The 10,770-nt window shown below is 55.3% G+C and overlaps 1 protein-coding gene across 5 annotated transcripts; it reads left to right on the top strand.

Moving 5' to 3' along the window:
- The first annotated feature begins 1,320 nt into the window (after positions 1-1,320).
- MAPK13 (mitogen-activated protein kinase 13) lies at positions 1,321-9,584 on the top strand. Of its 5 annotated transcripts, XM_037844319.1 has the most exons (13): positions 1,553-1,736; positions 2,300-2,389; positions 2,528-2,657; positions 3,878-3,936; positions 6,556-6,664; positions 6,837-6,866; positions 7,261-7,308; positions 7,421-7,535; positions 7,670-7,741; positions 8,335-8,414; positions 8,652-8,730; positions 8,831-9,007; positions 9,258-9,584. In XM_037844319.1, exons 1-13 carry the CDS (start codon positions 1,576-1,578, stop codon positions 9,338-9,340), a joined length of 1,233 nt encoding a protein of 410 aa, XP_037700247.1. In that variant the 5' UTR covers positions 1,553-1,575; the 3' UTR covers positions 9,341-9,584. The 5 variants fall into 5 exon arrangements, with proteins under 5 accessions (XP_037700251.1, XP_037700247.1, XP_037700249.1 ...); XM_037844323.1 differs by lacking the exons at positions 1,553-1,736; positions 2,300-2,389 and adding an exon at positions 1,321-1,453; XM_037844321.1 differs by lacking the exon at positions 2,300-2,389.
- Positions 9,585-10,770: the final 1,186 nt, after the last annotated feature.

The following is a 10,770-nucleotide window of genomic DNA, read 5'->3' as shown; positions in this document are numbered from 1 at the left end:
CTTCCCTGGCCTTCCTCACCATCCTGGGCTCCCTTCTGCTACCTTCAGATTTTTGAGACTGACAGCGTAGAGGCTCCAACCCAGCCCCTTCCCTACCTGGGAGAACTGGATCCTCAAACCAGAAGGAAACCTCATTCTCCCGGACACCTCTCCCTTGCCTGTACCCAGCCTTAAGCTCTAGCCTCTGGGACCCTACTCCAGCTTCAGAACCAGGGTGCCTTCCCCCACAACCTCCCCCTCCCCCCAAAAATATCTGAAATGCCTGCTGTGCTCCCAGATGTGTATCCCTTCCCTTGTCTTCCCACAGGTTCAGAGCTGGAAGCGGGGGTGGGGCTGGGAAGAGGGTGGGGAATGTGTCAGATGCCCCAGAGCAGGATATACTGTGGGAGACATGGTTTGACCAATAGACACGTCCTCCTGACATGGGTGAGGCAGATTATTTGAAATGTAAGGCCATTACCTTTAAGGAGCCATGCTTCTCTTTCTTTCCACCCGGACACACTGTGTAACACCTGAGCTGAGAGCATGGACTCCAGAACCAAGCTGTCCTAGATTCTTCACCTAGCTCTGCCCTCTTACCAGCTGGGTGACCTTGGGCAAGTTATTTAACCACTCTGCTTCTTCATCTCTAAAATGAGGATAATAATTGACCTGACTCATAGGCCTCTTAAGTGAGCTATACGTAAAACACTTAGAGCAATGACAGCCACATGACAAACACGTGTATTTATTAAATATTTTTTTCATTTCTAATGGGCTGACTCTTCCATTCATTCTCCATACATTTATTGATATCCTGCTGTGGGCCAGAGTAATTCAAGACAGATTCTCTGCCACAATACCTGTTGAGCAGTTCTGTGGGATTCCCCCACCCCAAAATGTTCTTCCAGGCTGTCTTACAGGTGTGGTCCAGAGTTCTCAGAACCTGAAAGCTGGTTAGAAATGCAGAATATCCCTGCCACCCCAGACCTCCTGAATCAGAATCGGTATTTTAATATGATTTCCAGGGGATCAGTGCATACATTCAAATGTGGGAAGGACTGGGCTATTCAGTCTACCTTTGGACATGTTTGACACTGTCCATAATAAAAAGGATTTTTGTTTGCTTTTATTTTTCTAAATCGTATTCGACATATCCGAAGGAGACCTCCCTGCAGAGTCCCTGGCCCTGCGAGAGCACAGAGGCCCTTTCTTCCCAATCCTCCGCCCCATGCGCAGCCCCTTCGGTCTAACAAGTCCCCACCGCCACCCCAGCACTCGGCCCGGAAGCACCCCATTCCTGCAAGACAGCCCCCACCCTGTCCCAGGTGTCCCGCACCTGCCGCTCTGGCTCCGTCTGTCCTCCGGGGCCACACACTCTCCGGCAGAGGCGGAAATGCGGGCCTCCCCAGCGCAGGGCTGACGGGGCAGGCCGGGCCCGGGCCGCGCCCTGCGCACCTGGGCGCGCCGGCAGGTGGGACGCGTCGCGGGCCCGGGGCCCCCGCCCTCGCACGGGGGAGGAGCGGGCGGCGCGGGGCGGGCAGGGCCGGGGACCGCGGGCGGGGGCCAGGGCGCTGGGAGCCCGGCGCGCCGAGAATGCAGCCGCCGCGCCGGAGCCTCGGAGACTGGGTGCGCGGGATGAGCCTCACCCGGAAAAAAGGCTTCTACAAGCAGGACGTCAACAAAACTGCCTGGGAGCTGCCCAAGACCTACGTGTCGCCGACGCACGTAGGCAGCGGGGCCTATGGCTCCGTGTGGTGAGACCCCCGGGCCTGGGCGGGGGGCGTCCGGGGCGTCGGGGCAGGGAGACAGACGGCGGGCCCCGGGGCACTGGGACGCAGGTGGAGCCTCGCGACAAGCCGGGTCCTGGGCCGCTGCGTCTTGCGCGGGCCTTGGGTGTCCCCGTCTGTCGCCGGGCGCTTAGGACTGCACGTCCACCACCTTGACCAAGGACCCCAAGGTCCAGCGCAAGGCCTTGCCAGGGCTTTTTCCTGGACCCAGCCGGTGAAGCTGGCAGGAGGCGGCCACAGGATGGGCAGCGGAGTGGAGTGTGAGGGAGAAGCCCCAGGCTGTGGCAGAGCTTGGGGGGTGCCCCAGGCGCCATCTCGGTTTTGTTCATCCCGCGGCTGTGTGGGTCTCTGTGGGTTGAATTAGGACTGGCCTGGTTCTCCCCGGATTTCCACCTTTTATAAGGGACCCCAGAGCTCATCTCGGACAGTCCTCACTGTTACAGATGGGTACACTGAGGCCCAAAGAGGGGGGAAGTAACTTACCCCGTTGCACACACTGATGCTCAGGGGCCTGCTTCTGTCCTCCTTAGCATGTGTCTGGCCCTGGTGGAGCGCCCCTCTCTCCGTGTCCGCCTCGCTCCCCCCATCGTGCTTTCCTCTGCTCCCCCACATTCCCCTTGGTCAGCATCAACTCCTCCGAGCCTTGTCCTTCCAGGAGAGGGAGAGGGGAGGACCACCTGGGAGGTGCAGCGGGGATCTGGAGGGAGCCCTGCCCAGGAGGAAGCTGGCGCCTGCTGACCTGCCTGTGCCCCTCACAGCTGCGCCATCGACAAGCGGTCAGGGGAGAAGGTAGCCATCAAGAAGCTGAGCCGGCCCTTTCAGTCGGAGATCTTCGCCAAGCGGGCCTACCGGGAGCTGCTGCTGCTGAAACACATGCAGCATGAGAACGTAGGCGGGGCCTGGGGGCTGCTCCGGCAGGCAGGGATGGATGGGTGCCTCCGAGAGGGGCTTGAGGGGGTCCTCTGCGGACGCTGGAAACCAAACTGTCTGAGAGTACAGGGAGCTCCTCCGGCTCCACTGACCCTTGCTAGTAACTCACTCTCCTCACCTCATCATGAAAATGGAAGTGCCAGGACCTGCCCTGCCCACTTCCCAGAAAGGGCGTGAAGGGTAATTGTGACAATGGAGGGGAATGAGCTTTGTGAGGGGCCCACTGATATTCTCACTTTTGAGAAAATGAGCCCAGCAGAACTTTGTAATTTGTTCTAGGCCCTGGAGCTGGTGCCCATCTGGGACTAGACTCCTGGCTAATGTTGTTTCTACATATGACTCTGATAATAATAATAATAATGATAATAATAATAAATACTTATTCAGTACTTACTATGAGCTAGGCACTGTTCTAAGAGCTTTGCGTAAACGAATTAGTTTAATCCTCACAATACTGCATGAGACAAATACTATTACACTTTGTTCCAGATGGGGAAACCGAGGCACAGAAAGGCTCACAGATTATATGGCTAGTCAGTGGCAGAGCTGGAATTTGAACCTAGGGAGCCTGGCTCTAGGCCTGAGTGCATAACCAGATTGTCCTGTCTGATAGCAATGGCTTGGAAAACCAGTGAACAAGCCCTGGGCCTGGCAACCAGGCTTTGTTCCAGGACACCTAGATTGGTGGACAAACATTTAAAATAATTATATCAAAATATTGTATACATTTTAAGCCCCCTCTTTTAAGCATTTTAAGCAAACACCTCCTCTTATGGCCTCCAGCCATGGGTGATCTCAAGTCACCCCTCATGGCAGGAAAGGATGGATGTGGCTAGAGACCCAAGGTCGAGGACAGGGACCCTGCTGGCTGGTAGGCCCTGTTCCCTCCTTTATTGCCTGCACCACTCCTGGTTCCCTTCTGGCACTGAGAGTGGGCTGGTGCTGCGTGCCCTGAACACCAAACTTGGAAGCCGTGAACACAGGAATGTCCAGCCCCTCTCCTGCCCAGCCTGACCCACCTTCACTGTTTACTGCAAGCTCACTCCCTGTTGGGGGATTCCTCTGCCATTTCCACTCCTTTCTTTGGAAAGGGTGGATGGACCTGTGCATGGCTGGGGCCCCCAGAGTGGGGGAGAGGGCAGGGGCTGTCCAGCCCTCACTGGTGGCCTTCTCCCCAGGTCATCGGGCTCCTGGATGTCTTCACCCCAGCCTCCTCCCTGCGCAACTTCCATGACTTGTGAGTCGGGCCGCATAGGGTTCTGGGGCATTTGCAGGTCTCCTTTGCCATCAGGAGCAGGCTGGGGGAGGGTCCAGGTTCTCTCTTCTGCATAGGGGGGCTTCCTGCCCTAACGGTCCCTGTGCCAAGGTGTGATTCTCTCTGGAGAGATTTTTTCAGCCAAGGGTGGAGAGAAAGGTGGGCAGGAAGAAGTAGGAGGGGCTTTATGGGGTGCTTGTCTGGCACAGAGCTGTCTGCAAAGCTGCTTCACTTGTTACCCAGCCTTAACATCATATAGACTTACCTGCCAGTCCTTGTGGTGTGTGCATCAACCCACCTCCCCAGTCACTGGGTCTGGACCTCGGGCGCTTGTAGCATGAAGCAGAAACAGGAAGCCTTAGGTGCCTCTGGCTGATGGGGTATTTGACAGAATAACATAGAACCAGAACATTTTAGTTGCTAAATTCATGGTTTTGCTAGTACAGTGCCTTGTGTAAAATTTAGGAACCTTTGGGAAGGTGGATTTATTTTTTTTAATCCTATTTCACATGCAGCAGAAAGCCACTTTGTTAGCATTGCAATAACTTTGAATTGAGTTTTTTCCTATAGCCCAGCTGCTGGGCTTAGCATTGGGAACTCAGAGTGCACAAGGACCAAACCCCAGCCCCTTAGTTGGGAGGCAAGGCCCAGTGGCAGGTGTCTCGATGAACAATGACAATAGTGTGCTCAGTGCTCTAGGTATGACCAGAGTTCTGGGGACTCTGTGCTGCTTTGGGGTGCTTCACAGAGGAAGCTGCTTTTGACCTCAGTCCTGAAGGCTGAGTAGAAGTTTTCCTGGGGGGAAGGGCCGAAGACACCCCGGGTGGAAAGAACTGCATGGGCAGAGGCCATGATGCATGGAAGAGGCAGGACTGTTTGGACAATACTGAGAAGTTCGCTGGGCTAAGTGGAGACCGGCAGCTGGTTGGTCCCGCCAAGGGTCCAGACCTTCATCCTAGAGGCAGCCTCAGGGCCATGGAGGCTTTGAGCAGGAGGTGATGTGTTAGACCAGATTTTTGGAATGCTCTCTGGAGCAGTGAGAAAGGAGCAGAGAGCCACTCTAGGGTGGAGGGAAAGCCTGGAGGCCAGTGTTAGTGACCTAGACCCTGATGGAAAGTGGAGGTGATGGGATGCCGAGAGCAGGCCAGAGGCCTGCTTGGGAAGCAGGATTGACGGAAGGTCGGAATGCAGTGGCTGCATGGGATGGCCTGGGAGGGGAGTGGGGGGGGGGGAAGAGCGGGCAGGTTCTGCTTGGGACGCAAGGTCGAGGAAGAAGAGATTTTTGGAGAAAAATAATGAACTCCATCTTGGGCACTTCACTTTTGAAGGCTCCATGAGTACTCAAGTGTTTAATAAGCAGTTGCAAATAAATCTGGAACCCAGGAGGGGACGGTCTGGGTGAAGGAGGCGTTCTTGGCAGGAATAATCACCCACGGATGACAGCTGAAGCCCCGGGGACAGGCAGGTGTAGAACCTGATAGAATAACCTTGGTTAAGATGATCAACACTAAAGGGAAGGGGGAAAAGGTGAAAACGCCTGCTCCTCAGGGTAAGTGGAAAATAGGCAGAGAATTTCAAGGGACTGTCAGACTTTGCGAAAGGTCAAATAGGAAGAGAGGGAGCTGTGGGTGGGTCTGTTGGGGTCATTGAAGACCTTGATCCAAACAGTTTTGGTGGTGGGGTGGAGGAGAACCCAGGTTGTAGAGGGAAAGGGGTTAGGAAAAGTGGGATCAAGGAACATGAACCACACTTTGGAAGTTTGGTTTGGAAGTGAGGAAGTTTGGCAGTGAGGGAAAGAGGGAAAAGGGGTGGTTGCTTGAAGAAGCAAAGTCAGGGGAAGGTGGTTCTAGGACAGGGAGACTTCAGCAAGTTTGTAGGCCGAGAAGAAGGAACCAGGGGCCATGAAAAGGTGGAAGACACTGGAGAGGGGGCTTGTGGCTGGAGCAGGGTCCTGGCAGGAGCCGGGGATAGGGTCGGCCAGGAGGAGGCTCACAGAGATGGCGCGACCACATCTTTATGTTTGTCTTTGAATTCTTCTTGTAATCTTCATATTTATTGTTCTGGACTTTGCTGTTACTATCTTGAGTAACAGTGACATTCTGCTGACCTCAGCCTGTTTTACAGTCCCCCGAGAGGGTGCCTCCTCCTTCCTTCTTTCACCCTTCTGGAATTTCTGTTATTGTTTCCTTCTTGGAAGGGCAGACATTTTGTTTGTTCATGAAGCCATCTCAGCCAGGCATGACTCTCTGGATGGAAACCGAAGAAAATACCCACAGATGTGTCTGACTTGCAGCTGTGGGCTTTCTGTGGGGCGTGGAGGAGGGCAAGGAGAGGGCACCTTTTGAAGCTGCGTTTGGTTTTCCCGAGCATGCTCCAGTTTAAATGCTTAGCCTGAGCTCTGCCAATGGGCAGCCCGCTGTAGCGAGGCTGGGAGCCAGGAGGCCTGTGCAGGGGTCTGGCTGGCTTTGCTGGGCTGGCTCTTCTTGCACGCCAGAGGTCTTCTCTGAGGCCCCAGTTCTGCCCTGCCCTCCCCTCCTCCAAGCTCACACCTGGGGCTGGGTGGAGCTGGGGACTCTTCCAAGAATCCCTCGTGCCTTCCAGCTACTTGGTGATGCCCTATATGCAGACGGATCTGCAAAAGATCATGGGGATGGAGTTCAGTGAGGACAAGATCCAGTACCTGGTGTATCAGATGCTCAAGGGCCTGAAGGTGGGTATGGGCTTGGAGGGTGGCACAGGGGGGTGCCTTGGGGTCAACACCATCCAGGCCTTGGAGGAGGTACCTTGTGACAGGTGGAGGAGGTATTTGAGGCAGACTGAAAGGCCCGGTGCAGAAGCAGGGGCGAGGGACTCACCCTTCTCGTTCTCTCTGTCCCACACAGTACATCCACTCAGCCGGGGTCATCCATAGGGTGAGTGCTTCCTCTGCTTTCCTCCACAGGGGTCCCTGTCCCATCGTGGGGATTCTCAGGCAGCCAGGGAATGGGGAAAGGTGGAGGGAGGGGACAAGGCTTTGGAGCATGGCATGTGGATTTCTCAGACCCAGCCTTGGCCAGGAAGCCCTGCTCAGAATTGCTGTGCTTGGGGGAACTTCAGGGGGAAACGCTGCAAACAAAATAGGTCCTGAGCTGTGTGTTTCAGACCCCAAGAACCAGGAACATTTTGGTGCTGGTCGGGCACCTAGAGGACACCTAGTTCAACCTCCACTTCCGGATGAGGAGACTGTGGACCAGAGGGGAAGGGGCCTGGCCGAGGTCAGGACTGCCTCTCAGTCCAGGGCTCCCTCTCTCTCCCCTCTTGTCCCAGGACCTGAAGCCGGGCAACCTAGCTGTGAACGAGGACTGTGAACTGAAGGTGAGTGGGCTGCAGGTAGGGTCAGCCTGGGCCTCGTTGGGCCCCTCTCCCTCAGGAGCCCCACAGAGCTCTCCTCAGTGAGCACCTTCCCTCTTTGTGCCTTGAGCTGTAGATCCTGGATTTTGGGCTGGCGCGGCAGGCTGACGCCGAGATGACTGGCTACGTGGTGACCCGCTGGTACCGGGCCCCCGAGGTGATCCTCAGCTGGATGCACTACAACCAGACTGGTCAGTGGTCAGCTGCATGGGCCAGGGGCCTCCCCGGGCAGCTCCCCAGAGGCCACCTCGGTTACTCCGCGTTGACCCATCATCCAGCCTTGGGAAGACAGTCGAGGTGACACTTCCTCCCTCTCTCTCGGCAGTGGACATCTGGTCTGTTGGCTGTATCATGGCAGAGATGCTGACAGGGAAAACTCTGTTCAAGGGGAAAGACTGTATCCTTTGGAGGAAAAGCCAAACTCCATCCAAGGATTCATTCATTCAACAGACACTTCATTTAAATAACTCTTTTTTTTTTTTTCTGAATGCAAAAGTGGTACATGCTCATCATAGAGCCAATTTTAAACACAGATAAGCAAAATGAAGACACTAGTCATTTATATTTCCATCACCCCATGTCAAAAATACTTCACATTTTGGCACCGCACACATTAGTTGAGCTCCCGTGTGTGCTGGCCCCGTGCAGAGATTTGATGAGCAGATACAGGGTCTGCCCCGTGGAACTCATAGTGCAAGGAGTGGGGGAAGAAGACAGGGAAGAAGATGATGGTAACTGCATGGGATAGGGCTAGGAAGGTGGCACACTCCAGGACCGGGAGCATTTGTCGGGGAGAGTCCCTGAACCCAGCCTTGGGGGTCCAGAAGGCTTCCAGAGACCTGAACCCCCTCTCCTAAAAGCAGAAGTTAGTTAGGTGGGTCTAGAGCCTAGGCCGTCACCTCAGTGCCTGGCGGGAGTGGTGGAGGGGCCGTGGGCAGGGCCCCTGGGAGCCACCAGCAGAGCAAGGCCGAGCCTTAACCCTCTGACAAGACCTGGACCAGCTGACCCAAATCCTGAAAGTGACTGGGGTGCCAGGCGCAGAGTTCGTGCAGAAACTCAACGACAAAGCAGTGAGGGCAAATGGGGCCTAGGCTGTGGGGTGGCTGCCCAGGGATCAGGTGGGCTGGGGGCCCTCAGGGAGGAGGGTCACCTGCACCTTCCCCACAGCTTCCGTCTGCCCTGGGACCATCTTTGATTGTGACCTGAGCCTGCATCCCTGCTCCCCGGAGGTTTTCTGAAATCCCTGCTCCATACCCAGAGGCCTGAGTTCACAGGTGGTCATTACTCGATGCTTTTCTGCCTTGCAGGCCAAAGCCTACATCCAGGCCCTGCCACAGAGCCCCAAGAAGGATTTCTCCCAGCAATTCCCACGCGCCAGCCCCCAGGGTGAGCCTTGGGGCCTGTCTGGGGAGGGTCTCTGCATCTCCGCATCCCCGGGAAGGCTCTCCCAGCCAGGGTGGGGAGGCTGACGGCCTGTTGCCTGCAGCCACAGACCTGCTGGAGAAGATGCTGGAACTGGATGTGGACAAACGCCTGACGGCCTCTCAGGCCCTCGCCCACCCTTTCTTTGAACCCTTCCGGGACCCTGAGGAGGAGACGGTGGCCCAGCAGCCATTTGACGACTCCTTAGAACACAAGAAACTCACAGTGGACGAATGGAAGCGTAAGAGCTGGAGGTCCTCAGACCCCTTCTTGTCCCAGCCTGCAGGTCTCTCTCTGCTTTGCCCCGTTCATTTTTTGTCCTGACCATCCCTCCTCCCGCAGAACCCTGCACCTACTCTCTGAGCAGATACCATCTCCTCCTTGTTTCCCTTTCTCCCTGAACTGACTCCCTATCACTCGCTGTGTCTGGGGGGCCTCTGCCCGGCCCTCAGTGCCCCCTTGCCCACCTTGAGCCACCCTGCTTTTCTCAGAGCACATCTACAAGGAGATCATGAGCTTCAGCCCCATTGCCCGGAAGGATTCGCGCCGGCGGAGTGGCATGAAGCTGCAGTGACTCGTCCAGCTGGACCCTGGCTGAGCCCGGGCGCTGCCATGTGGGGCCCCTGCAGGCACCGCCCCAGGACCAGTGGTTATTTGCCACAACTAAAGTCGATCCTTCTCAGAATATAGCCTTCCAAGCAGAGGACAGAAGCCCTGATCCTTGCGTGGGAAATAGTCTTAGTGGATGCAGAATTCAAAGGTGTTGGTTGGGGACAAATAGCTCTGATCATAACCAGCAGCAATAAAATGCCCCTCTGGAGAACAGCCTGTGAGTGGGGTCCTTTCCTTCGTGGCTGTAATGGAGCTGATCCAGGGCTGGTGTCCACAGCCACAATGGCTGCAGTCGTGTTGGGGAGCTGGGTGTGCTTGGCTGCTAAATTAAGGCTGTTGCAGAGAGAACTGCAACTGTTGAGACACTATATTTGGGTTATTCTGGGTGAGTGATAAGCAATCAAGATATGAAACAACAGCAGGCTTGTTGACTAGGAGCTGCCGAAGGCAGAAATGGGCTTGTTCCTGGCTTTGGGGCAAACCATTCTGCCCCCCTCCCCGTTTCCAGAAATGGATACCCTGAAAATGGCTGGTATCCTTCTGTTTCTATCTGAAGAACTTCGGTAGAATGCATTTCCATTTGTACAAGCAGGTGGGGCACTGGTCCAGGAGGCCCTGCCTGGGCACAGGGGGTCTCAACCCTCCCCGAGTACCAGGGAGCTTGCTGAAATGCAGATCCCTGGGCCCCACCCTGGGGAATCTGATTCAGCAGCTCTGGAGTCGGGAACTGAGAATGCATTTGAATGAGGACTCCCTCCTCCCCATCCAAGGCTGCTGATTCTGATGTGTATCAGACCTGTTTAGAGAAACATGTAGCTGATTTCAGTACCACTTAATTTGTTGGGAGGCCTAAAATAGAAACCCCTAATGGGACACTGAGGGGCTTCAGATGAGTTCCACACTCACGTTTTATAGATGTTGAAACTGAGGCTGCAGAGAGATTCTGCAGGTACCCACAGTTAGCAGGTGGGGAAGCCAGGATTTGAACCCAGGCATCCTTGAGCACTGTGCCACAGGCCTTTAACTCAAACTTGGATTCAGGTTTGCCCAGCCTTCCCTCCTTTCCTGCCTGTTTCTGCAAATGCCTTCATTGCCAGCTGTGTCCATGACTCTCTTTTCTCTCCCACAGAGCAGGCTTGCTGTAAAAGAGGGAAGAGCAGATGGCAGGAGGGGCTGCCCATGTCCTGCCACAGTAAGGGCTTTGCCCCTTACTAGACTGCCCCAGCCTCCCTGAGTCTGACTAAAGCCCTCAGTTAATCACCTTCTGAGTCTCTTCCTTCTGAGACTTCCTTCCCAAGGAAAAAAACCAGCCTTCTGGGCTTGGCGTTCAAAGGCCCTTGCATTCTCTCTATATTCATCAGCTCCTCTGCCTTCCATATCCCTTATGCCATC

This window comes from Choloepus didactylus, chromosome 7 (genome assembly GCF_015220235.1).
Source record: "Choloepus didactylus isolate mChoDid1 chromosome 7, mChoDid1.pri, whole genome shotgun sequence".
Taxonomy (NCBI): domain Eukaryota; kingdom Metazoa; phylum Chordata; class Mammalia; order Pilosa; family Megalonychidae; genus Choloepus; species Choloepus didactylus.
The sequence above is the reverse complement of the archived record's forward strand: the minus strand, read 5'-3'. Positions and strand labels throughout refer to the sequence as shown.